At 40.1% G+C, this 26,234-nt stretch overlaps 1 protein-coding gene across 1 annotated transcript in view; it reads left to right on the forward strand.

The window, feature by feature from the left end:
- LOC150076228 (uncharacterized) overlaps nt 1-26,234 on the forward strand; it is a 744,224-nt gene that overhangs the window by 470,096 nt on the left and 247,894 nt on the right. Inside the window, exon 27 of the mRNA XM_090387291.1 lies at nt 16,252-16,359. Within this exon, the coding sequence (XP_090243417.1) occupies nt 16,252-16,359 (108 nt within the window). The remainder of the gene's footprint in view (nt 1-16,251; nt 16,360-26,234) is intronic.

Raw genomic sequence — 26,234 nt, forward strand, 5'->3', positions numbered from 1 at the left:
CTTTCTTCGTAAGAGCAACCCTTTATTCCATTCACTAATTTTGTTGCCCTTCTCTGTACTCGTTCCAACAGCTCTACATCCTTCTTAAAATGAGGCCTCCAGACCTGTATACAGTACTCAAGGGCCGACCGGGCTAGCCGAGTGGGTAAAATACCTGCCTGGCAACCCAAAGGTCGCGGGTTCGATTCCCGCCTCGGGCTGGATCAAAGTACTGCAAAAACCTTGGGGAGGTGCAATATGGCCACAGAAGCCGATGCGCCAACAACTACCAAATCAATCAAATCAACAGTACTCAAGGTGTGACTTTACCATTGCCTTATACAAGGGAATAATCACCTCCTTATCCCTGCTAGAAAAATTCCTGTGTATCGTTGACAAGACACTACGAGCTACTCTTGCAGACCGTCTGCACTGCTCAGAAAGCTTCATATCTGCCTGCACAATTACCCCCAAGTCCTTTTCGTTCTCTACCACTGTCAGTGTAATACCACAGAGTTGATACATCACTCTGGAGTTATTGCTTCCCATACGTAGTACTATAGATTTGACAATGTTAAACTTCATTTTCCACCTCTCAGCCCATCTACTCAACTATTCTAGATCCTGTTGCAGCAGCGTACTTTCATTAGTGTCCTTAGCAACCCTGCCAACCTTTGTATCATCTGCAAACTTAGACATTAAGCTTGATATACCATCATCAATATCATTTATAAATACAGAAAACAACAATGGACCCAACACTGAACCCTGAGGGACTCCACTAATAACATTAGTCCACGATGAGCAGTGTCCATTGATTACTACTCTCTGTCTTCTCCCATTCAACCATCCCTTTATCCATAGCAGCAATTTGCCTCTGATGCCACACTGCTCCAATTTGTGCAGCAGTCTTCCATGTGCAACAGTATCAAAAGCCTTTCTAAGATCCAAATATGTGATATCAAAGTTATTCCCTGCATCCAGTTCCTTTGTAACCACATCATAGTATCCAATCAAATTGGTCAGGCAAGACTTTCCATTAACAAAAGAGCTATAACTGAAGTCTTGTCTAGATGATTCTGCAGTGCTTCTTTAACCATTGCCTCCATTAATTTTCCTGGAACAGAAGTTAAACTAACAGGTCTATAATTACTTGTGTTGCCCTTTGATCCTCCTTTATGAATTGGGATCACATTTGTACATCTCCAGTCCATGGGCACCTCCCCTGAGTCCAAAGAATCTCTCATAATTATGGCTAAGGGTTTGCTTAATTCCTTTGCTGCCTTTTAATATAATTGAGTAGATTCCATGCACCCCAGGTGCCTTTTTTATGTTTATCTTCAACAATTTCTCCTCCACTTTCCCTCAGTTATTACAAAACCATCTAGCTCACTGCTAGAGTTTAACTCACCTCTGGCATTCCCCTCCCCGAATAACTTCTCATGGGTGAATGTAGATGCAAAATACTCATTTAGTTTGTTAGCCACCTCAGCAAGATCATCAACAGTTGAAGTATCAATATCCAGAGGACCAATCTGATTCATACCTTTCCTTCTAGAGTTTACATAGGTAAAGAACTCTTTGCATCCTTTGCCAAGGATTTCTCATATAATCTGCCTTGGCCTGCCTAATCTCCTTTGTGACTTGGTTACAGACCAGCTTATATCTGTCATAGGCTTCCATGTCACCGATTAATTTATATGTATCCCATACATTTTTCTTCTCTGCCATATGTTTCATTAGTTCATCATCCATTTAGGCCTAAACCTTGGATAATATTTCTTAGTTGTTATGTAAAGCCTAGTAGCTTGCAAGATTAATTCTTTGAATACTCCCCATTTTGAATTTTCTGTTGGTAACATCATCAGTTGGTCCCACCGTATAGAATTTAAATACTGTCTCAGACTACAGTAGTCGCATTTACGAAAGCAAAAACCCTTCCCTTTATCCCTGATGGTAGTTACCGCTTTGAGTAAATCCATTTAGCTTGAGCCTTTTGCTTTGCTACTCTGGTCTGATGATTTCGATTTAATTTCAATAAAATTTCAATTTCAGTACAAAATTATAACCCTAAAATTGTATCCCAACACAGTTGTAACACTATACAGGGTGTCTCAAAAATATTGGTACAAACGTTTAGGGGAAGTAAGTAACATCTAAAGGAATGTGAATCGCATAGGAACCCATAACCCTTTCTATTTAAGTATATCCCATTCCTGTAGAAGCAGTCTCTCTCTCTCCTGTCAACAAACACAGACCAGGCTGAAAAAAATTCTACTCCTTGAGCCTTGCACAATCTTTCCAGGGCCAAATTGATTGACAAGGCTCTCATCATATACTCCCTCCTATCGTGTCTGGGCAGAATTGCAGACACTTTCAAATTCAACCGTAATTCACGGCTTTTTTTCAACAATGACCTGTAGTTGTTAAGTAATTCTGCCGGTCTCCTACTCTTAATATCATTAGTGCCCATGTGTACAACGTATCACCTTTTATGCCCTTAAAAGATGATATCTGCTCTAGAACATCATCAACCTTTTCCCCTGGCAGACATACCCTGGTCCTGTTCCACCTATCCTTTTTACATAGCATGTTCCCTGTTTCCCTGACAATAGAGTCACCAACAACTACTAGTTCCTGTGGACCAGTGCATTCTGCCTTTGGGGTTGCTGCTCTGGTGTTGATGTGGGAAGCTGAGAGCTTGATGGGGTCCCTCAATTTAGATCCTTCGAGGGCATCCAGCCTGTCCTTGAAGCTCTCATATAGACCCATAACAACGCTGAGTTGTTGTCTCATTTTCTCACACTTCTTACATTGTGCACACACAAAGACATCCCCCTTGACAATATCATGTCCCGTACCTGATTGCTCCACAAACATCAAGCAAGCAGTGCATTTTAAAAGGCTATGATTCAGAGGGCAACTGCCCCCCCTCAGTTCTCCCCTGAGCTACAGCACTCCATTTAGCTTGAGCCTTTTGCTTTGCTGCTCTGGTCTGAATCATGATTTCGATTTAATTTCAATAAAATTTAAATTTCAGTTCAAAATTATAACCCTAAACTTGTATCCCAACACAGTTGTAACACTATACAGGGTGTCTCAAAAATATTGGTACAAACGTTTGGGGGGGGGGGGAGGTAACATCTAAAGGAATGTGAATCGCATAGGAACCCATTACCGGAAACGTCACAGGAAAGTAGTAGCAGAGGCACAAAAAGCAGAAATGACACAAGACAGTAATTAATGGCAAACATTTATTTGACATAATATTAACAATGGAGTACGAGATGGATGCATTTCATGATGTTACAACATATGCTCAAAGGGTCCACCATGAGACGCGATGCATGCGTGACACCAACGCAGCATGGATTGGCGGACATGGTCAAACACACTTGAAGTTTCTTTGACATTAGCAGCAGTGCAGACGAGTCTTGCCACAAGATCCATTTCCGTCTCCACAGACAATTCATGCATGATAGATTTGAGGGCCCCCACAGAAAGAAATCAAGGCTCGATAAATCAGATGAGCGTGGGGGCCAGGCAACGGATTCACCACAGCCAATCCATTGATGCCAAAAATGCCTGTTAAAATGGTCACAAACTCACCTTCCATAATGGGCAGGCACCCCATCATGTTAAAACGAAATGTTGCGTCTCACATTTGCTGGAACATCAAGTAACCCTGGTAGAACTTGTTCAAGAAAGATCCGATATTTAGCGGAGTTCATGCGGGATGGTAACAGGTATGGGCCGATTTAGCAGTCACCGACCATACCTGCCCACACATTTATTGCGAATCGATGTTGTGCCGCATGGGAGTGCACACTGTGTGGGTGGTCGTGAGCCCACACGTGAGCATTGTGCTGATTGAATAAGCCTCATCCGTGAACAAAACATAGGCTGGAAAATTCAAGTCTTGAACACTTTCTTGGAGAAACCACTGTGCAAAAGTCACACGTGCAGAATGATCTTGGGGGAGCAGTAACTGAACCCTTTGGAGATGAAAGGGGTGTAAGGAATCATCGTGCCAGACACTGCAATGAGACAGTCCTCCTAAGGCAGAGGCAACGGCACATGTGCTGGTAGTAGGATTATTCTGGATGGCATTCAACACACTTTCTTCCATGGCGGGAGTTCGCATCGAATGTGGTCTGCCCGCATTACTCCTGTTACCTCTAAATGACCCATAATCACACAACTTTTGATGCATACATGCAAACAAACAGTGGTCCGGTACATGTCTGTCTGGGAAGTGTTCTCCATAAATTTGTTGAGTGGCTCATCCATTGCCCTCTGCTAATCTATACACTAGGTGCATGTCTGCCAGCTCACAGTTCGTATATCAATGCATGCTCTTCGTGCGGCGACTACTGCTTGAATGAGTAAACCAGAAAATTTCCCTCTCATGAACTGATGAACAGTGCCGTCTTCCGACTTACGGTGACGTTTCCGGTTATGGGTTCCTATGCGATTCACATTCCTTTAGATGTTACCTACCTCCCCTAAACGTTTGTACCAATATTTTTCAGACACCCTGTATATATATATATTTTTTTTCAGTATCAAGTATTATCTTCGAGTTTCTTTATGTAACTTCCATATCACGTTATGTATTAATTAATTATGTTACATTTGTAAAATCTAAGTCGTTCTATGTATTTAGTTAAAAAGTACAATTTAATTGACAATGAAGTTCAACAAGATTAATAAATTTTCCTGATTAATTGATAATATTATATACTCTACTATACTAACCTAACGCTCTCTAGTTCGGAATATAACGTTGTATCGTGTAACAATGGCGGCAAGGTACGAACGGTAAATCTACGGACACTTAAGTATTAATTAACTTCCAAAATCTCGCTGTCTCAATTCAGAATAAACCAAGTATCTTGCCTAGATCTATAAGCTACTTATAGAAAATAATTTAATATAACAATTAGTCAATAAAGCGGCTAAATATAGCTAAAAAAACACCCTGTTCGCCGGCTCTGCAAAATTTGTAAAACACGTGGATTGGATACCCTTACTGATACTAAGTAGTAATCTACAAAATCTCTATCTAAATTAAAATTTAAACTAAGTATCGTAACTAAGAATATAAAGCTACTCCAGAAAAGATACATAGTTTCAAATTTCGCTCCCCAAATTTGAAATAAATTTTGAAATAAACCTGAAAAATGGAAGTAACTAATAATATTGAATGTATGTAATGTGTATTTTTAATTTTTTAATAATATCGCTAGCCAACAATTTTAAACTTTTTTTCGATAACATGAACAAAATCAACCAACTGATTTTGATTAAATTGCATGTGCTGAAAACAGAAATGACAGTAGAAAGTTCGTAGCATATCATGTTTTCACATTATGGCTTTGTGCTCCTTTTTCCAAAAATTCTGAATTTTTACTTATCTAAATGTATTTGATTACTTTTCTTTTAAATTAATTGCTTGAACTAGAAATGACAACCAGTAAACATTCCAAATGGATAAAAAATAATATATTTAAACTTTATAAACACCTATTTGGATTTAAGTAAGCAATTAACCCACAAAAGTAGAGGCAAAAATAGAAAATTGTACTACTTACAGTTATTTTTTTCCTCTTATGAGCAGAATAGTTCTCCCTTATCGGAAACTAGCAATAGTCACCTATTATCCTTGATTCCTCTGCTCCATAGTGTGGATATCTTGGTAGAATCGTTCCCTTGCTCAACACTGACAGATCCCAAGTTGTTCAGAAAGATGTCCAGGTGTGAATGTAGGAAGTGTATCTTCAGGAACAGTCGGCATCCTAACTTTTGATAGATATGCAACAATTCTTCTGTTAACTCTTTATAGTTCTCTACTTTTTTATTCCCTAAAAACCCACTAACAACAGCTCTGAAGGATTTCCACGCAGCTAATTCAGTGGCATTAAGTTTAGTTTCAAAGATTTCATCCTTTAAAAGCTGTCTAATTTGTGGGCCTGCGAATATACCCCCCCTTAAACTTTGCATCACTAATTTTTGGAAACTGGCTTGTTAAGTACTCGAAACCTTCATTTTTGTCCAGAGCTTTTACAAAATTTTTCATGAGACCCAACTTAATGTGCAAAGGTGGGAGAAGCACCATTTCAGGTTTCACTAAAGGCATGCATTTGATGTTGAGTTTCCCCAAAGCATATTCTTCTCTGATGGGCCATTCCTTCATAATATAATGATGTTCTACTGCTCAACTATCTTATAAACACAGGAAACAAAAATACTTAGTAAAACCACCCAGTAGTCCAAGCAACAAAGCAATTACTTTTAAATCACCACAGATTTTCCAAAAATATTTCTTACAGTTTAAGGCATTTAATAGCAATGACATGCTATCATAGGTTTCTTTCATAGCCATTGAATGAGCCACTGGGACCGACAGTTTGATATTATCATTGTGTATCAAAACTGCTTTTAAACTGAGTTTAGAAAAATTGATGAATAATCTCCATTCTTCAGGATAGTGTTCAAACTCTATTTCATCCATTAATCCGTTTACATCTTCGCAGACACAAAGAGAACCTTCCATTTGATAATAACCCGCAAACTTATCATTTCCGTTTCTAAATAGAGAAATCCTCATGGTTTTGGCCAGTAAATTCCACTGTTGCTACCTAGATCCTAATAGCTCAGCCTATTGCTTTGAAAGATTTAAAATCCCAACCAAATCATTAAGTTCACTTTGCTCAATTAAGTGTGGGGTTTTGTCATTATCAGGATTTAACTAGGATCAGCAGACGTTGGGGGGGTATGCATTTTAGTGACTCTTGCTCATCCGGAATAGTGATTACTTCACAACTAAGTGGAGGAATAGGGAGTTCTGGTGTGTCTGGCACTGCTCTTATTGTGGATGGAAGGTTGGGGTATTTTATTTCAACTCTATTTTCCTTGAAAACCACATAGTATTTGTGAGGCAGAAATAACAATCTTCAAGGTGGCTTGTTGGTTCTCACCAGATCAACGGAACAGCAAAAGGCATTTTAGAATTGTTCCCCTTCATCCATTCAGTCAAATTTACATAGCACATTATACAGCACAAAAGTGGCACCCACCATTTATCCTGTTCATCCACGTGACAACCAAAATAAAAATAATAAGTTTGTTTCACATTGTCTGTGATTGATTCACTTTGCGACTTCCCTGTAAATTGTCCACAAACATAGCAAAAACTGTTTGGTGAATTAACAGACAAACGATGTTTTCACTCCATTTCACGAGTTTTCACAAAACCAAAACGGAACTTTAAAACACTACAACTTACCACTAAATTTTACAAATCAAAACTAACCCGAAAAATGTACATTTAAGAGCTAAAGACAGCCTGTGAAAGACAACTTGTTTAAGGCAGCTGGTAGCCGGAAATATAGTAGGGTTCAAACATGCTACCGCATAATGATTATAGCAATATAATTAATCAATGCTGTAAAACAAAAAAAGGGAATTAGTATACAATTAAACAACACAGATGTGTCTCTTTTGTTACAAAAATTTTACCAAGAAAGGTACGGAGTGCGATGTTAGACGATTTTGTTTATTTTGAAGCTATTTTACATTTTAAACTGTTTTTGCATTTTACTAAAAAATGTGACGTGATAGAAACTTTTTGCTGTAATGTTTTTAATCAGCACACAAATCAACAAAAAATACTTACTTTCACCCATGTGAAACATAGGAAAGGCACCCGGGGTGGATAGGATCTATCCAGTTTTATTAAAGGAGGCAGCAAAGATAGTAAGCAAACCCTTAGCCATAATTATGAGAGTATCCTTGGACTTAGGGGAAGTCCTCATGGATTGGAGATGTACAAATGTATCCCCAATTCCTGGGGGGGGGGGTCTAAGGGTGACACAAGTAATTACAGACCAGTCAGTTTAACTTCTTTTCCAGGGAAAATAATGGAGTCACTGGTTAAATATGCATTGCAGGATCATCTAGACAAGACTACAGTAATAATCCAGACACAGCATGGGTTTGTTAAGGGAAAGTCTTGTCTGAAAAATTTGATTGGATCCTATGATGTGGTTACAAAAGAACTGGATGCAAAAAATAATTTTGATATTGTATACTTGGATTTCAGAAAAGCTTTTGACTTGTTCTCATGGAAAACTACTCTACAAATTGCAGCAGTATTGTATTAAGGACAAGTTTCTGTAATGGATAAAAGGGTGGTTGAGTGGGAGAAGACAGAGAGTGGTAATCAATGGATGCTGCTCTTCGTGGTCTATGTTATTAGTGTAGTTCCCCCCAGGGTTCGGTGTGTTGGGCCCACTGTTGTTTTGTATATTCATGAATGATGAATGTATATCAGGCTTCTTAATGTTAAAGTTTGCATTGCAGATGATACAAAGGGTGGCATGGTTGTTAATGACAGTAATGGCAGTGTGCTACTGCAATAGGATCTAGAAAAGTTCAACAGATGAGCTGAGAAATGGCAACTGAAGTTTAACATTGACAAATGCAGAGTACTGCATATGGATAGCATTAACCCAAGAGTAACATGCCAACTGTGTAGTACTAGTCTTAGGGTGGTAGAAAATGAAAAAAACCTGGGAGTAATTGTGCAGTTAGATATAAAGTTTTCTGAGCAGTGCAAACAGGCTCCAGGAGCAGGTCATGGGGTATTAGCATTAGTTGAGACATATGATGCAAGAAAGCAAGCTTATAGAGCATCAGCCAAAAAAAAAAAAAAAAAAAAACCTTCCCATTTCACCCATCCAGTCACTCCAAATGTTTTTCTAGTTCAGCCTTAAATTTATTTAGGCTATCAAGTTCCAGAACAACAGTGGGTAGTTGATTGCTGGAAGTCTGTTCCAGCAATCAACTACCCACTGGCTAAAGGCAAACTTCTGCACATCTATTCTACAACTGTCTTTCCTAAATTTGATTCCATGCTCCCTCAGGTACTTAATCTCAACAAGTGGAAGTATCCTATTAGCATTGGGCCTGCTCAAACCATTCAAGGCCTTGTACACCTAAATCAGATCACCTCCCAAGTGCCTAGTCTCCAGATCCTGCAACTGACAGATTTAAGCCTCTCCTGGTAAGAGAACCCCTTTGTTCCTCTCACCAATCTTGTTGCCCTTCTCTGCACTCGTTATTGCAACTCTACATCCTTCCTAAAATGAGGCCTTCAGACCTGTACGCAGTACTCAAGGTGTGGCCTAACCATTACTAAGGAGGTGATTATACAAATGTATATACACCTCCTTGTCTCTGCTAGCAAAATTCCTATATATCATTGACAAAACTCTATGAGCTGCTCTGGCAGCCCGTCTGCACTGCTCAGAGAACTTCATATCCGACTGCACCATTACCCCCATGACTTTTTCATTCTCCCCCCTCCTTGAGTGTAATACTACACAATTGGTACATTTCTCTTGTGTTATTGCTACCCATATAGTAATACTAATAGTAATCTTGGAATGTGATGCAAGAAAGCAAGTGTATGAGGTTATGTGGCATCAACCAAAAAAAAATAAAAAAATTCACTCAACCATTCCCTCTATCAACTTCCACAACGAAAGATGGGAGTTTGTTCCCAGCAATTAACCACCTGCTGGCTAAAGGCAAATTTACACACATCTCTTCTACAACTGTCTTTCCTCGATTTGAATTTATGATCCCGTAGGTTTGTAATCTGAAGAAGTGTTAGAATCCCATTAGAATTCAGTGTGCTCAATCCATTCAAGGCCTAATACGCCTCAATCAGATCGCCTAGTCTCCAGCTGCTGCAATTTGCAGAACTTAAGCCTCTCTTGGTAAGAGGATCCCTGCATTCCCCTCACAAATCTTGTTGCCCTTCAGTCCCCTCACAAATCTTGTTGCCCTTCTCTGTACACACTCAAGCAAATCTACATCCTTCCTAAAACGAGGCATCCAATCCCCTACACAGTACTCAAGGCATGGCCTCACCATTGCCTTATACAGAGGGACAATCAGCTCCTTTTCCCTGATAGCAAAATTCTTGTATGTCATTGACAAAACCCCATGACCTGCTCTGGCAGCCTGTCTGCATTGCTCAGAAAACTTCATATCTGACTGCACAATTACTTCCAGGTTTTTTTCATTTTCTGCCACCCTAAGTGTAGTACCACACAGTTGTTACGTTCCTCTGGGGTTATTTCTACCCATATGCAGTACTTTGCATTTGTCAATGTTAAACTTCAGTTGCCACTTCTCAGCCCATCTTCCCAAATTTTCTAGATCCTGTTGCAGTAGCACCCTGCCATTACTGTCATTAACAACCCTGCCAACCTTTGTATCATCTGCAAACTTCGACACTAAGACTGATATACCTTCATCAATATCATTGATAAATATACAACACAACAGTGGATCCAACACCGAACCCTGTGGGACTTCACTAATAACATTAGTCTATGAAGAGCAGTGCCCATTTATTACCAACCTCTGTCTTCTCCCACTCAACCATTCTTTTATCCATTGTAGCAACTTACCCTTAATACCATTCTATTCCAATTTGTACAGTAGTCTTCCATGCGCAAGTGTCAAAAGCTTTCCTGAAATCCAAGTATATGATATCAAAATTATTTTTTGCATCCAGTTCCTTTGTAACCACATCATAATATCCAATGAAATTTGTCAGACGAGACTTGCTCTTAAAAAACCCATGCTGTGTCTGAATTATTGCTGCAGTCTTGTCTAGATGAACCTGCAATGCATCTTTAACCAGTGACCATTATTTTACCCGGAACAGAAGTTAAACTAACTGGTCTGTAATTACTCATGTCACCCTTTGATCCCCTTTGTGAATTGAGGATACATTTGCACATCTCCAGTCCATGGGGACCTCCTCTGAATCCATATGCAGTACTTTGCATTTGTCAATGTTTTAAACTTCAGTTGTCTCCTCTCAGCCCATCTACCTAACTTTTCTAGATCTTGTTGTAGTAGCATACTGCCATTAACAACCCTGCCAACCTTTGTATCATCTGAAAACTTGGACTTTAAGTCTGATTTACCTTCATCGATATCATTAATAAATACACAAAACAATAATGGGCCCAGCATAGAACCCTGGGGGACTTCACTAATAACATTAGTCCACGTAGAGCAGTACTCCGCTAATAACATTAGTCCACATTAATTACTACTCTCTGCCATCTCCCACTCAACCATCCCTTTATCCATTGCAGCAGCTTGCACTTAATGCCATACTGCTCCAATTTGTACAGCAGTCTTCCATGTGCAACAATATCAAAAGCTTTATTGAAATGAAAGTATATGATATGAAAATTATTTTTTGCATCCAGTTCCTTTGACCACATCGTATTATCCAATCAAATTGGTCAGACAAGACTTCCCCTTAACAAACCCATGCTGTGTCTGAACTATTACTGCAATCTTGTCTAGGTGATCCTGCATCACTTCTTTAACCAATGAATCCATTATTTTCCCCAGAACAGAAGTTAAACTAACAGGTCTATAATTATTTGCATCACCCTTTGGACCGCCTTTGTGAATTGGGGATACATTTGCACATCTCCAGTCCATGGATATCTCCCCTGAATCTAAGGATGCTCTCATAATTATGGCTGAGGGTTTGCCTACTTCCCTCGCTGCCTCCTTCAATATAACAGGATAGATTCCATCTGCCCCCAGGTGCCTTTTTTTTTATGTTTAACTTCAACAATTTCTCCTCCACTTTGCTCTGCGTTATTATAAAATCATTTATCTACCTGTAAGAGTTTAATAAACTTCTGTCCTTCCCTTCCTTACAGAATTCCTAGTGTCAATGTAGATGCAAAATACTCATTCAGTTTTGTCAGCCATCTGAACAGGATCATCAACAGTTGAACCACCAACATCAAGTGGAACAATGATTCATCCCCTTCCTTCTAGATTTTACATAAGTAAAGAATTCTTTGTTGTTTTTCTGTGTCACCTGCTAATTTATATGCATCCCATGCATTTTCCTTTTCTGCCACGAGCCTCAGTAGCAGTTATTAACCAGCTAATGAGCTGTTATTAACTGGCTGTCATTAACCGCCAACCTTAGTGTCATCTGTAAATTTAGACATTACGCCTGCTATGTCTTCATCAATAAATGTAGAAAAGCAACAATTGGCCCAGCACTGACCTCTGGTGGAACTCCACTAATAACATTAGTTAATAAAGAGCAGTGTCTATTTAAAACCACTCAATGTGTTCTCCCACTTAGCCATCCCTTTATCCATAGCAATCACTTGCCCTCAATGCCACACTGCTCCAATTTGAACAGCAGGCTTTTATGTGCAACAGTATCAAAGATTTTCTGACATCTTATACAAATATAAGGTGTCAGAATTATTTTTTGCATCCAATTCCTTTGTTACTCCAGGCGCCTCTGTAGCCAGGTGAGCAGGAGCAGCAGTGCATAGCACACACTTCTTGATTAGACCGGGGTTCGAGCCCATGATCACCAAAAACGGAGGATGCAGAAAGGTCAGGGAATGACCACCGCATATCACCGGAGCAATATGGCCCTAGTTGCTAATGCTCCTAAAAACCAAATAGCAACAACAACCTTTGTTACTGCATCAAAGAAGGCCGCCGTAGCCTAGTGGTCAGGCGCGCGGGTGCATAAGTACACGTGCCTTGAGTGACCGGGGTTCAAGCCCGTGACTTCTGAATACGGTGCTGTTTCTTGTATTCTGTCTATCTTGTGAACTCCTCTGACCGTTTGGTCGTCCCAGAGTATAAACAGAAAAGTTACTGCATCAAGTATCCAATCAAATTGGTCAGACAAGATTGCCCCCTTATTATACATTCTGTGATTTCAGTATAAGTGCACTCCTGTCTGGATGGTCCTGTTTTACTTCTTTAACCAGTTATTTCTAGTGGAACAGAAGTTAAGCTACAAGTAACAGGTCTGCAATTACTCATACCCTTCGATCCTCCTTTGTGAATTGGGGATATATTCACATATCTCCAATCCACAGGGACCTATCCTGAATCCAAAGATTCTCTCATAATTATGGCTGAGTTTCCTTATTTCCTTTGCTGTCATCCTTAATATAATTGGATAGATCTCATCATCCCACGTGCCTTTTTTTTATGTTTAGTTTCAACAATTTCACTCACTTTCCTCTCAGTTATCGCAAAATCATTTTGCTGCTAGTTAGAATTTGATAAACTTATTGTATCCCCTTCCCTAAAGAATTCCTCGTGTTAATGTAGATGCAAAGTACTTATTCAGTGTGTCACCAATCCGAGCAGAATCATCAAAAGTTTAACCACTCAGATGTAGAAGACCCAATGTGATTCATCCCCTTCCTTGCTGTTTTTCTTTGTATCCTTTGTCAAAAGAATTCTCTTAATCTGCCTTAGCTTACCTAACCTCCTTTGTGACTTTGATTGTAGAGTAATTTATATCTACCACAGGCTTCTATATCCTCTGATAATTTATATGCATCCCATGTACTTTTCATCTCAGCCAAGTCTCATTAGTTTATCTGACATCTATTTAGGTCTAACTTGTCAACAGTATTTTTAATTGGTATAAAAAAAAAGTCTAGTATATTCTACTATTGCTTCCCAGAATGCTTCCTATTTAGAATTTGATCTTGATAACATCATCAATCAGTGCCACTGCATTGAATTTAGATAATGTTTGAGACCACTGTAGCCATTTTTAGAAAAGAAACCCTTCCCTTTACTCTTGGTGATAGTTAAATCTTTAAGTAAATCCCACATCAGCACATTGATCACTGCCACCCAGTGGTTTTTTTTTTCTGCAGATTCTTAGCTTGTGAAGAAGTGCTGCTGATAATCAGATAAAGGGACTGATCAGTTTATAGAAGACTATAAAAAATCATTGCAGATGCAGAATACCTAAATCTTTCCATTTTTCAATTAATCGCCCAAGCATTATGCAAATTTCATAATTTGCATAATGCTTTGGCCTTATTATCACATCTGAAATATCATTAGCGTTAACAGTTATTATGTCAGGTGCTTTAACCTTGTCTGAGGCTGGTGTGCATTACTTATTTTAAGAGGCAACTACCATTCATCTCAATTGATTTATATTTTAACGTTCATGCACAAAATGATCTAACAGATCCACCTTTTTATTAATTACCACAAAGGTGACAGCTAAGTAACAAAAAACTGAAAGGAATTATAAACATACACAGTCAGTGGTCACTGAATTATGACCACCTACCTAATACCATGTTGGGTCACCATTTGCACAGATACTAGAAATCTTCACACATCTAGTGAAGATTTCTGTTGGAATCTGTAGCCATTTTGCCTGCAGGGCTTTCAAGAGTGTCAGAATAGATGATGATTATGTGTCCATACACCTTGCTTCCTGTTCCAGAACATTCCACAGGTGTTTAGTTGGATGGAGGCCAATGAAGATGGGTAATATCTTCACTGTGTTCCTCGAACCACTTGTGCATAGTGCAGGCCCAATGACATGGCACATTATCATCTTGGAAGATCTCTTTTCTGTCTGGGAAAAGATGCAACATGGAAAGGTGCATGTAGTCTCCTAGTAGTTGCTGGTAGACTTCACTGGCGAAATGTTCATCCATTCTCACCAGGAGTCCTAGTTCTTGCCAGCCAAACATGTCCTATATTAAACTACTACTGCCACCTTCTTATCCATGCATAGTGGGCACCATGCACAATGGTGCCCACAATGGTGTCCTAACAAAGAACATTATCCAAATCACCAGTATGAAATATGTAATAGTGAACTACACTGAAAAGACAGAATTCATTGGATGCCAGGTTCCTGGGCAACGCAACAGTGTCACCCCTCTCGCTAGTGGACGACCCCCACCGCTTGGCAGGTATATATAAGTATACTGCATCACTGCATTCACATAGACAGTAATTCAATGTCAGTATGAATAAATGTTGTGAGTTAACCGACTTTGAAAGAGGGATGATAGTTGGTACCTGACGCATGGGTCACTCTATCACTGAAGTGGTACAGAAATTGCACTATCCCCGTTCGACAGTATCGAGAGTGTATCAGGAATATGCCATTTCTGGAATAATATCTCATCGTGGATGGCACTGTGGGCATAGAAAGGTGATGGATGAACGTGGCCATTGACGTCTGTCTCTCACATTGTTTCAGTCAACTGGAGAGCTACCTTAGTACAAATCACTGCAGACTTCAATGAGAATGGTGCCAGAAACGTCTCCACCAAGACTATCAGGCGATCATTAGCCGCAGTAGGTTATGGGAGTTGTCGACCCACCAGAGTCCCATTGCTAACACCACAATGCAGGACTCTACACCACAAATGGGTGAAAGAACATTGGCACTAGACCTTGGATGATTGGAGACGGGTATCCTGGTCTGATGATTCCCGTTTCCAGTTATTTCGAGTGGACGGGAGGATGGTGCATATCTGGCAGAAACCACACAAAGTTGTGCACCCATCATGTTAACAAGGAACTGTTCGGGCAAGTGGACAGTCGGTAATGGTCTGGGGCATGTTCAACTGGCACACGTTATGAGCCCTGGTACATAGACGCATCTCTGAACAGTCCAGGTTACGTCTCCATCCTTGCAGGCCATCTGCATCCCTTTATGGTCATCGTGCACCCACAGGGTAGTGGACTGTTCCAGCACAACAATGCACCTCCCCACGGAGCCATGGTGACTAGAACATGGTTTGAAGAGCATTCTGCAGAATTTACCACCATGGAATGGCCTCCCCATTCACCGGACGTAAACCCTGTGGAGCATATTTGGGATGCTGTGGAAAGGTCCGTTCAAGCTTTGAATCCTCCACCTAGGAATTCAACAGAATTATGGACAGCGGTGCAGCAAACATGAATGAAAATACCTGTGGAACTCTTTCGTAAACTAGTGGACACAATGCCTCGCCGTGTAACTGCTCTTATCCGGGCAAAAGGTGGGCCTACCTGTTACTAGGTAGGTATTCCCTGCTTTCTGTACACTCAGTGTACACGTGCCCATAGTTCTTTTATTACAGCTTCACTGGTATGTATTTACACTATTGAAATTTGTACCAGTAGAAGCAGTTTTTTTTTTTTTTTTTTTTTCTTATTTTACTTGCCAGAATCTAAGATGTCAAAGATTAATTTTTTTTTATATAAATATATGTCAGTTAAACACAGAATTAAAATCACATTGTTACAAGAAAAACACCATGGAATTGTAAAAAAACTACTCATTGATTTGAAAGAAGTATCTTTATAAGAATTTATGGTGGGTGAACTGAGATTTCTTATTTATTTTTTTTTTTTTTGCAGTTATCCCTAGAACTGCAGGATAATGTTGAACTTCAAAACAAACTGAAAAGTATGCAGTCTTCGGTGGAAACTACTACTGCTGTTATTGAGCAGCTTAATAATGAAAAGGTAATTATTTTAAGTCTCTTTGAACATAATATGATACGGTGGATTTTTGTATCTACATGTATATGTGGTGAGGCAATGAGATTTTAAAATCTAAGGTCATCCAGTTGTTTTATATTTCCAACCTTAAAACTACATCAAAATTCAGAAGGATAATGAAGATATCCTGAATGTATTTTTCTAAATTTTTCTAAACCTTACTATGTTATAAGCTTGACTAGCCTTTTCTTATATTTTTATTGCTTGTTGAAGTCCTTCTCCTTGAAGCTGCTAGCCTTGAAGGTGTTTTGTTAACCTGAAAAACACACAGAAGTTGGTGGGGAACCAGCTTCAGATTATATGGATGGATGGATGGTAAAGAGCCTCCCAATTCAGGGTTTTCAGAGCTGTTGGCTTTATTATTAATATCTTCAAAATGAAGAAAGGAAACTAGCTTAATATAGTATTAGCCTACTATTAGCAAAAAAAAAATAATAATAATAAATAAGCATTTACCCATGTCTAAGCTCCTTCAAATATATTCACACAACACAAACATCAGGTGGAAGTTTTTCCAGCAGTCAATTGTTCTCTATTTAACCTGCAGCCATCCTCTTCCAGCATTAATTGTCTTCCCCCCTTCCGTGTGTGCGTGCATGTGTGTGTTCCGAGAAACAATACGGATGCTACCAACATTTAGTTTACACAACTCATTCAATGCCTTAAACATATCAGTCTCCTTGCAAATGCTTAGTTTCTGGGTTCTGAAATTTACAGAATTCAAATCTTCCCTTGTAAGAATACTCTTTTATGCCCCTAACTATTGTTGTTGCATTTCTCTCTACCCATTCTAACAGGTAGCCTAAGGTGTAGGCACCTCCGTAGCCAGGTGGGAAGGAGCAGCAGTGCATAGCACATGCTTCTTGATTGACCGGGGTTCGAGCCCATCACCACCAAATATGCAGGATGCGGAAAGGTCAGGGAATGACCACCGCATATCCCGGAGCAATATGGCCTTAGTTGCTAATGCTCCTAAAAACCAAATAACAAACAAACAACAAACAAACAGCCTGAGGTGTAAGGTGTATTTAGTGTCAGACGGTACAAGGGGTTTCCCCCATCTCTCTGTGTTGCTTTCATTGTGGGTGTACCAGTTTGCTGGAAATGCCAGAGGTTTAAAAGTGTATGGATATTGTATATAAAAAAAAAAATGTGTAGTGTCATGTATCGTTGTTCATCTGGTCGTTTAGCTGCTGGACCCCTGCTGAGGCCCAACGTTACCCCACCTTCTCCCCCATGGAGGCAGACCAGGAATCCAGTAGTTTTAGTTTCACTCTGGCAGGTCCTGCCACCTAATTTCCTGAGATTTCAGAGGCTAGGACCGAAAAAAAAAAAAAAAAAAACGTGCACGCTCTTTTATATGCACGTACGTACAGACAGATACATATATATGTGATACATATATCCATCATCATAGGTTTGATGATTTTAGGTGAGGGGGATAATGCTTGCATAATAAAGGCCGAAAGAATGGGGGAATGGGAATTTTGACATAATTAAGTTTTTGTGTGTGGGACATTCGCTAGCATAAAGATGGAGTGGGTGGGAGACTGAAGGCTGGGAGGGGATTAAGGCAGAAATATGGGGATGATAGAGTAGGCAACCCCAGAAGTCAGTGAGGCAGGCCCATGCCTCAACAGGAGAAAGTAGGGGGCGTCGGGGGGGGGACCCTCCAACCACCAGCGCAGGGGGAGGAAAGGCACCAGGCAAGGGAACCCGGCACGATCGCCAACAAGCGGCTGCAGGAAAACTATACAATGACCTACAAACTATACAAGTTGGTGGTGTCCAATCTGGTGTCATGTCTGAGTTGTCATCCTTGGGACCTGTGTCCCGTCCATGTTAGTCCTTTACCTTAGTGTGGTTTATTTCCTAAGCCTTCCAGTTCTCAGGAGTGTGTCTTGTTCACATAGACCTAGCTGGTGGGGGTGTCTAAGTTTGGTAGTCATCTCCATTTGTCTTTCATGGGACATGGGTCCTGTCCATGTTAATCTATTTTGGTATAGTTTGTTTCCTGAGTTTTCTAATTCCTGGGAGTGGGTCATTTCTGATGTCTCAGTCCCAGCGAGCTGAAGAACAGATGTTCTTTGGTTATAATGGTAGTGGGTTGTGGGCTGTGGCCATTTGGTTTCTCCCCCTCCTCCTCCTCACGAACAGTGCTTGCACGTAATCCGAGAAGGCTTGATACTCCTCCTTTGTGTCTAGGAGGTGGTGTTCTTGTCCCTGTGGTAAGTAGTGGATTCTGGTGAGTAAAACACCACGTAGGTCTTCATAGAGCCTGCAGTCATACATGAGGTGCTGCCAGCTCTCCAGCCCCCCCCCCCCCCAAGTGCAAGTTGGATCAACCTGGATCCCAAGTAGAGACAGTTTGGCATTAATCGCTCCATATCCTCAAGGCAGCCCCGATGGACATGCCTGGAGAGTGTGCCATAGGGGGCATTGACTTTGATGGTTCTGTTGCTTAGGTAACTTTTGATGGTGTTATAGAAGTTTTCCAGCATGTTGGCTTCGCACAGCCTCGCCAGAACGCTCGGCCACCAAAGTGAGTCAAATGCCCCAGCGAAGTCCATGGCTATCACTAGGAAGTACTTTGTATTACATCTGTTTACCTTGGTCAGGAGGTGAGTTAAGGCGTCCACGGCGGAGGTTCCCCGTCTGAAGCCGAATTGGTTTGCTGAGGCCTGCCTCATCATAGTAATGTTGGATCCATGTGTAGAGCAGTCGTTCAAATAGCTTACTGATAACTGTCAAAAGTACAATGGGCTGGTAGGAATCCGGAAGGTGTGGTGGCTTTGTTGGATTCTTTAGGATGAGTTTAATGTTTGCCATCTTCCAGGAAGTCAGGAACGTATCTTCTCTGAGACAGAGGTTATATAGGTTTAATAGTAAGTTCTGAGCGTACTCTACCATTTTTTTTGATAATTTCGGGTTCCAGAAGGTCCGGTCCAGGGCATCTATTTCCCTTTATTAGGTCTGCTGCATTGCTGATCTCTTCCATGGTGAAAGGGTGCTCTTTTGTTGCCGTTTGATGAGTCTCGTTGGCCTGGCAAACTCGGCTCTGTTCTGTTGTTGTCGTTTGTATCTCTGGATGAAAGGCAGTGTCAAGGATATTGTTGATGGTGTGTTCCCAAGTGATAGTCAAGTATCCTTCAGGTGTTTTAGTGGCTTCAACTACTTCCCCTCTAGGGAGTTTGTTGGTGATGAGCTTGTGTACAAGTCCCCAAGGGTCCTTGTTTCCAGTGGTGGTAGCCTAAATGTTGCTTTATACCTCTTCATCCCTGCTGGCAAATTGGTCTTGGCGCATTATAGCCTTAGTTGCTAATGCACCAGGTTCCTCCATAGCCAGGTAGGCAGGAGCAGCAGTGCGTAGCACACTCTGCTTGATTAGACCGGGGTTCGAGCCCATGGCCACCAAATACGGAGGATGCGGAAAGGTCAGGGAATGACTACCGCATATCCCTGGAGCAATATGGCCTTAGTTGCTAATGCTCCTTAAAAAAAACCAAATAACAAACAAACAGCTAATGTGCCAATAAAAAAATCCAAACCCGAACCCTGCTGGCAAAATTCCTATATGTCATGCACATTTTGAGTTTAATATGATCCAATAGAATTTATTACATTCAAAACATAGTAAAATCCACCTGATCATATTACAGTCTGAACATAAAACTTTGTGTCATAACATAGTAAATGTCATGGTATTCTGTGATAGTTGCTACCCAAATACTCCATTACTGGAGTAGTTGATTTAACAACTATCCCAGAATAACATACTAAATATTATGTTACTGGTATAATTTTTACTCAAATGCCTTGTAGTCATAAATGTTTATCTTCAGTTTTTATTTTTCCCTCCGTTCTGCCTGCTGACCGGGCTAGCCGAGTGGGTAAAGTGCCTGCCTGGCAACCCAAAGGTTGTGGGTTCGAATCCCGCCTAGGGCTTGGATCAGAGTACTGCAAAAACCTTGGGAGGTGCACTATGGCCACAGAAGCCGATGCACCAAAAACTAACTAAAACAAACCATTATCTTATTGATGAAGCATACTCTGATTACTGATGTTACCCACCTTGCCAACTATTCTATTTCTGACATACTTTGACATTAAACTTGATATGCCTATATCAAGGCTTTGAATGGTTTGATCAAGCTTAATGCTGATGGGATTCTTCCTTTTGTTCAAACTATACACTTGAGGGGGCATAAATTCAAATTGAAAAAAGACAGTTGCAGAATAGATGTGCAGAAATTTGCCTTTAGCCGGCTTGTGCTTGATTGCTGAAACAAATTTCCATCTGTCATTGTGGAAGTTGATAGCTTATATAAATTTAAGGAAGAACTGGACAAGCTTTTGGAGCGAACGAATGGGTGAAATGAGAATTTTTTTTTCTGTTGGCTGATGCTGTATAAGCTTGCTTTCTTGCATCATATGCCTCTACTAATGCTAATATCAGTATCATTAATAAATACCAAAAACAGTGTGGGGGGGGGGAATAGACACCAAACACTGAAGAATCCATGTATAATATTAGTCCAACGGAACAGAAAACCATTAATAACCACTCTCTGTCTCATTCCTTTATCCACCTGAGTGACTTGTCTCCCAGTGCAACGCTGCTCCAGTTTGTACAGTTACCCTCCCATCTCTTCCATCATGCAATATGATTGATGTCTTTTAAGGTTATGATGGACATCGTGGAGAGATCCAACCTTCCTTACATTTTGAGGGTCGGTGTTAAAATGACATTCAAAGGCCAGCCTCTAGACAATCCATCAGACTGAACCTCTGGGTAACCCTCCAGGAGGCATCTGGATCAGCCAGTGTATAAGCTCGCTGCCTCTACTCTGCCAGATAGTGACTGGAGGAAATCCAAGTAGTGCATATGTGGGGCATTATTAGAGTCCATGTTATGTTAAGGAGCTGGATATATTCTTGCCATGTATAGGCCACATTCAAAAATTTCATTACTACTGAATAAATACATCATGAATAGTTTATCTAATAGAACAAATATATGGTCTCATTTACAATCTCACTTATAGTCTTCCAAGGCTCATTTACTTTTTCTGACAGAATCCCAATTATAGGTTGATTCAACCACTGATCATCTAAGTGCTCTTGCACAAGTACCTAAATGGTACTTGTGCTGTGATATTCCCTGTCAGAGACTTAATAATTTTGAATCTCTTTTCAATCTTCTCTGGCCTAAAATCTCTCTGACCCATTCTGTCAAATTCATCTGTAGCTCTTATCATTCTTTGAAAGATGCCAAGATTCTGTGCCCTTTGCAATTACTAATGTCCTCACACAGACATGTTCATTTACCTACCTCAAGCAAAGACAAGCTATTACAGAATTTGTAAAAAAAAAAATGTGTATTTTGCTTATTTTGGAGTGAAACTCGGTGACCAAGATAAACGGTGGATTCCACATAAAGTTGCCAAGCCTGTGTTGAAGCATTGAGATTGGAAAAATGGCAAAAAGAAGGCTATGCCATTTGCAATTCCCGTGATTTGGGGGAACCTACAAACCACTGTGATGGCTGTTACTTTTGCTTAGTTAATGTAGAGGGATAGAATGCAAAGAGTAAGAAGAGCATTGCATATCCTGATATTTCATCTTTAGGCCAGTCTCACGTGGCGATAACTTGTCAATTCCATGCCTCCACTTATATTGGAGAATGTGAATGTAGCAGCAGAAGTACTGAAAGTGAAGCTCCTAAAGATGAAACTGAAATCTTCATGCCTGCAGACACTGAGTCCATCCCTCAATTGTTTTCACAGGGTGAACTCAATGATCTGGTAAGAGATTTAATTTACCAAAGGAATCTGCAGAACTCCTTGGTTCTAGACTTAAGTCAAAAAATATTTAAGTACATGGGATTTTCTTATGGTACAGAGAATGAGAACTAGTTCCCTACATTTTTGAGGATGATTCTGTGAGTTTTTGCAGTAATAAAAATGACTTTATGAACTATTTAGGATTATTACAATCCTGCACAATGGAGAATTTTTATTGACTCATCAAAGAGGAGTCTCAAAGGTGTTTTGAAGTTGTCATCAAATAACTATGAAGACTACAATCAACCCTTCACAGAATGGGAAATGAAAGCAGCACTATCGCTATCCCAGGCGAGTGCCGTCAGGCCAGACAACATCCATTATGAGATGCTTAAACATATTTTATCTGAATCCATGGATCAGTTGCTCTGTTTGTACAGCAGAGTCCATCTTGAAGATGAAGTTCCAGACTCCTAGCATAAGGCAATCGTGCTTGCCTTTCCAAACCCAGGAAAGGATTCTACAGTCCAATTGCTCTGACAAACTGCTTGTGCAAGATCCTGTAAAGGATGGTGAATGCCTGTCTTATGTGGTTTCCAAAGGAACAGGTCAACACTCGACCATCTTACAAGACTGGAAACATCTATCCAAGAATCTTTCCTCAAACGCGAGCACCTGATGTCAGTTTTCTGTGATATGGAAAAGCGTATGACATGGCTTGGAAATTTGGAATTTTAAAAGATATTCATGATCTAGGTCTGAGGGGCCATCTATCCCTTTTTATTAAAAATTTTTTAATGAACCATTCATTCCAAGTTTGTGTAGGTTCTGTTTTCTCTCAATCTTTTTGTCAAGAGGAAGGAGTCCCCCAAGGGTCAGTCCTTAGTGTTATACTTTTTGCTATCAAAGTTAATTCTATTACTGAGCAAATTCCTCCAACTTGATGACTTTACTATCTTCTGTCAATCGTGCAACATGAGGGTTATTGAAAGACAATTGCAGCATGCCATTGACCATGTCAAATCTTGGGCAATGGCTAACGGTTTCAGGTTATCACCTCAGAATACCATCTGCATACACTTTTGTCACAAATGGAACCTTCGCCCTGAACCAGAACTCAAGCTCAGACAAAACATCATTCCAGTAGCATCCAAAACAAAATTCTTGGGACTCATATTCGATAGGAAGTCATATTCGATATCCATCAACTACAAACAAAGTGCACAAGGGGATTGAACCTCCAATAAATGGGAGGGGATTTCCTCCAATAAATGGGGTGCAGACCACTGCACTTTACTCCCCTTTATCGTGCGCTTGTCCTATCTAAATTAGACTACTGGTCCAAGTGGCATCAGCTAGAACAGCATTTCCCAAACTTTTTTAGTCATGGAACACTTTTCATCTTACAATATCTATACAGAACTTACTAAACACAAGTTTAGTGGGAGCCAAAGAACTGTTTGCTAATATTTTATTACATACGACGCACTGTGCATCAGGAGCATCTTGATTTCCAACACATGTAAAGCCGAAATTCAAATAACTGCCATCATACTTTCGTTTTGGTCTTTTATTAGTTGGTTCCTGTTTTTTCACTTCAGATTTTTGGGGAACAAAAGGCTGCGATTGCTCATCCTCACTTTGAAGTGTGACAATATTGTGTTTGTTTTCATCGACCACAGTTGCAATACTAGAAGTACTTGCTTCTCGTTTTAAAGTTCCTTTTTTCAACCACAAATTCATGGTTATTTATTTTAATAATAATGTTTTGAAATAGTGATAATTATCAAAAAATTTTATACAAGGAAGTGAGTTTAGTTATGATATCAGTAGCTTCTCCCTCTCCTTCAACCCATGTATACTCTAAGCTAAATCACATACAAATGGCATATTACATCACTACATTTCTACTTTTTCGTAGATGTCATTACCTCTATGCATACTTCTCTATGCAAAAGCCCGCCAAAATAGTGTTTTGCAGTCTATTTGATTATTAGTCTATGCCAGCATGTTAATAACCGAAAAAAAAAAAAATGTTAAAAATTATATTGATTCAAAAGTAGTGTATGCGAAAATATGCGAAAATTTATTTATTTTATTTTTAAAATTTTTAATTACGATTTTTCATGGAATACTAGTGTTCCGCCGAACACAGTTTCGGAAACACTGGTCTAGAAACAGCATACTAAGGTAACTGTTCCTATGACGAAAGCAGTTGTCACTAAAATATACTTTTAAAATGAAATTCCTGCCAAACAACCCTACTTGGACATCCATCTTTGAGCCACGATAGGAAACTCTATAACAACTGTCAGCCTGCCAGCCATCCCTTTTGGTATCCATGTCCAAGAGCTGCTTAGAGAGCTCCACATCATGGTAGACAATGTTGCCTAGTTACCAATGCAACTGCTTCCACCCTGGCATGCCGTTTACCATCATGCAACTTCTCCATCAAAAATTGGGTAAGGCCACCACCCCACCTTCTGTCTACCAACAACTCTGTGCTACTCAACAAACCAAATACTCTGACTTCTTGCCTGTTTTCACCAATGGCTCCAAGTCAGAGCTGTCTGTGGAATCTTCTGCTGTCTTTCCAGATAGTACTATATCTGGGAAGATTCCCCACAAATGCAGCATATATATATACAGCTGAGTTGTATACTATACAATTAGCCTTGGACCACATTAAAACCCATAACTACCAAAGGCATATGGTGTATACTGACTCTCTAAGTATACCACAATCTTTATATATATATATATATATATATATATATATATATATATATATATATATATATATATATATACAGGGATGTTAAAATTAAAGTATTCCTATGTAGAGGGCTCTGGAGCGAGTTCTAAGATTCATACTGAAGAGAAATATGGACAACAGGTACAATAAAGAATGCGCTCGCCCTTGCCATTTATCGAGAAAAAAATTAGTTATAAAATTTGTCACTGTATGGCGCGTAACTGTCTTACAATTATTCAAATAACTTACTTTATTTCCATAATCGTAAGTTATTGCCACAGTGCCACTACTCAGCTCTACTGTACCATATAAAAGCAAAGCAGTCTCTTCAAAATCATACAGTAGATGTTTGCCTGCACTGCAGGAAAAGGCGCTATTAGTCAAGCTGTACTATCAGAACAGCAACAATGCAGCTGTGGCTATCAAAGAATTCCGGCGTCAGAAGCACAAACAGTCATGGACCTATGACTGTTTGTGCTGTCCGCAAAATGATTGCGATATTTGAAGCAACAGGACATCCTGGTGTTCAACCAGGTAGAGGTCGAAAACGAGTGGACTCTTAGCATTAGCATTAGCATTAGTAGAGGCATTTGATGAAAGAAAGCAAGCTTATGCAGCATCAGCCAAAAAAAAAAAAAAAAAACCCACTTCCACTTCACCCCTCTGTTCGTTCAAAATACCTGTCCAGCTGAGCCTTAAACTTATTTAGGCTATCAACCTCCACCACAAGGGATGGCAGTCTGACCAACCAACCACCCGCTGGCTAAAGGCAAATTTCCGCACGTCTATCCTACATCTGTCTTTCCTCAATTTGAATTTATGCCCTCTCAGGTGATTTTTCTGAGCTAGAGGAAGAATCCCATCAGCATTGAGCATGCTTAAACCATTCAAGGCTTTATACACCTCTATCAGATCACCTCGCTGGTGCCTAGTCTCCAGACACTGTAATTTGCAAAACTTAAGCCTTTCTTCGTAAGAGCACCCCTTTGTTCCATTCACTAATCTTGTTGCCCTTCTCTGTACTCGTTCCAGCAGCTCTACATCCTTCTTGAAATGAGGCCTCCAGACCTGTATACAGTACTCTAGGTGTGGCCTGACCATTGCCTTATACAATGGAATAATCACCTCCTTATCCCTGCTGGAAAAATTCCTGTATATCATTGACAATACTCCATGAGCTACTCTTGCAGCCCGTCTGCACTGCTCAGAGAACTTCATATCTGCCTGCACAATCACCCCCAAGTCCCTTTCATTCTCTACCACTGTCAGTGTAGTACCACAGAGTTGATACGTTGCTCTGG

The sequence above is a fragment of the Mastigoproctus giganteus genome, chromosome 13 (genome assembly GCF_048544385.1).
Source record: "Mastigoproctus giganteus isolate SK-2022 chromosome 13, ASM4854438v1, whole genome shotgun sequence".
Classification (NCBI taxonomy): Eukaryota; Metazoa; Arthropoda; class Arachnida; order Uropygi; family Thelyphonidae; genus Mastigoproctus; species Mastigoproctus giganteus.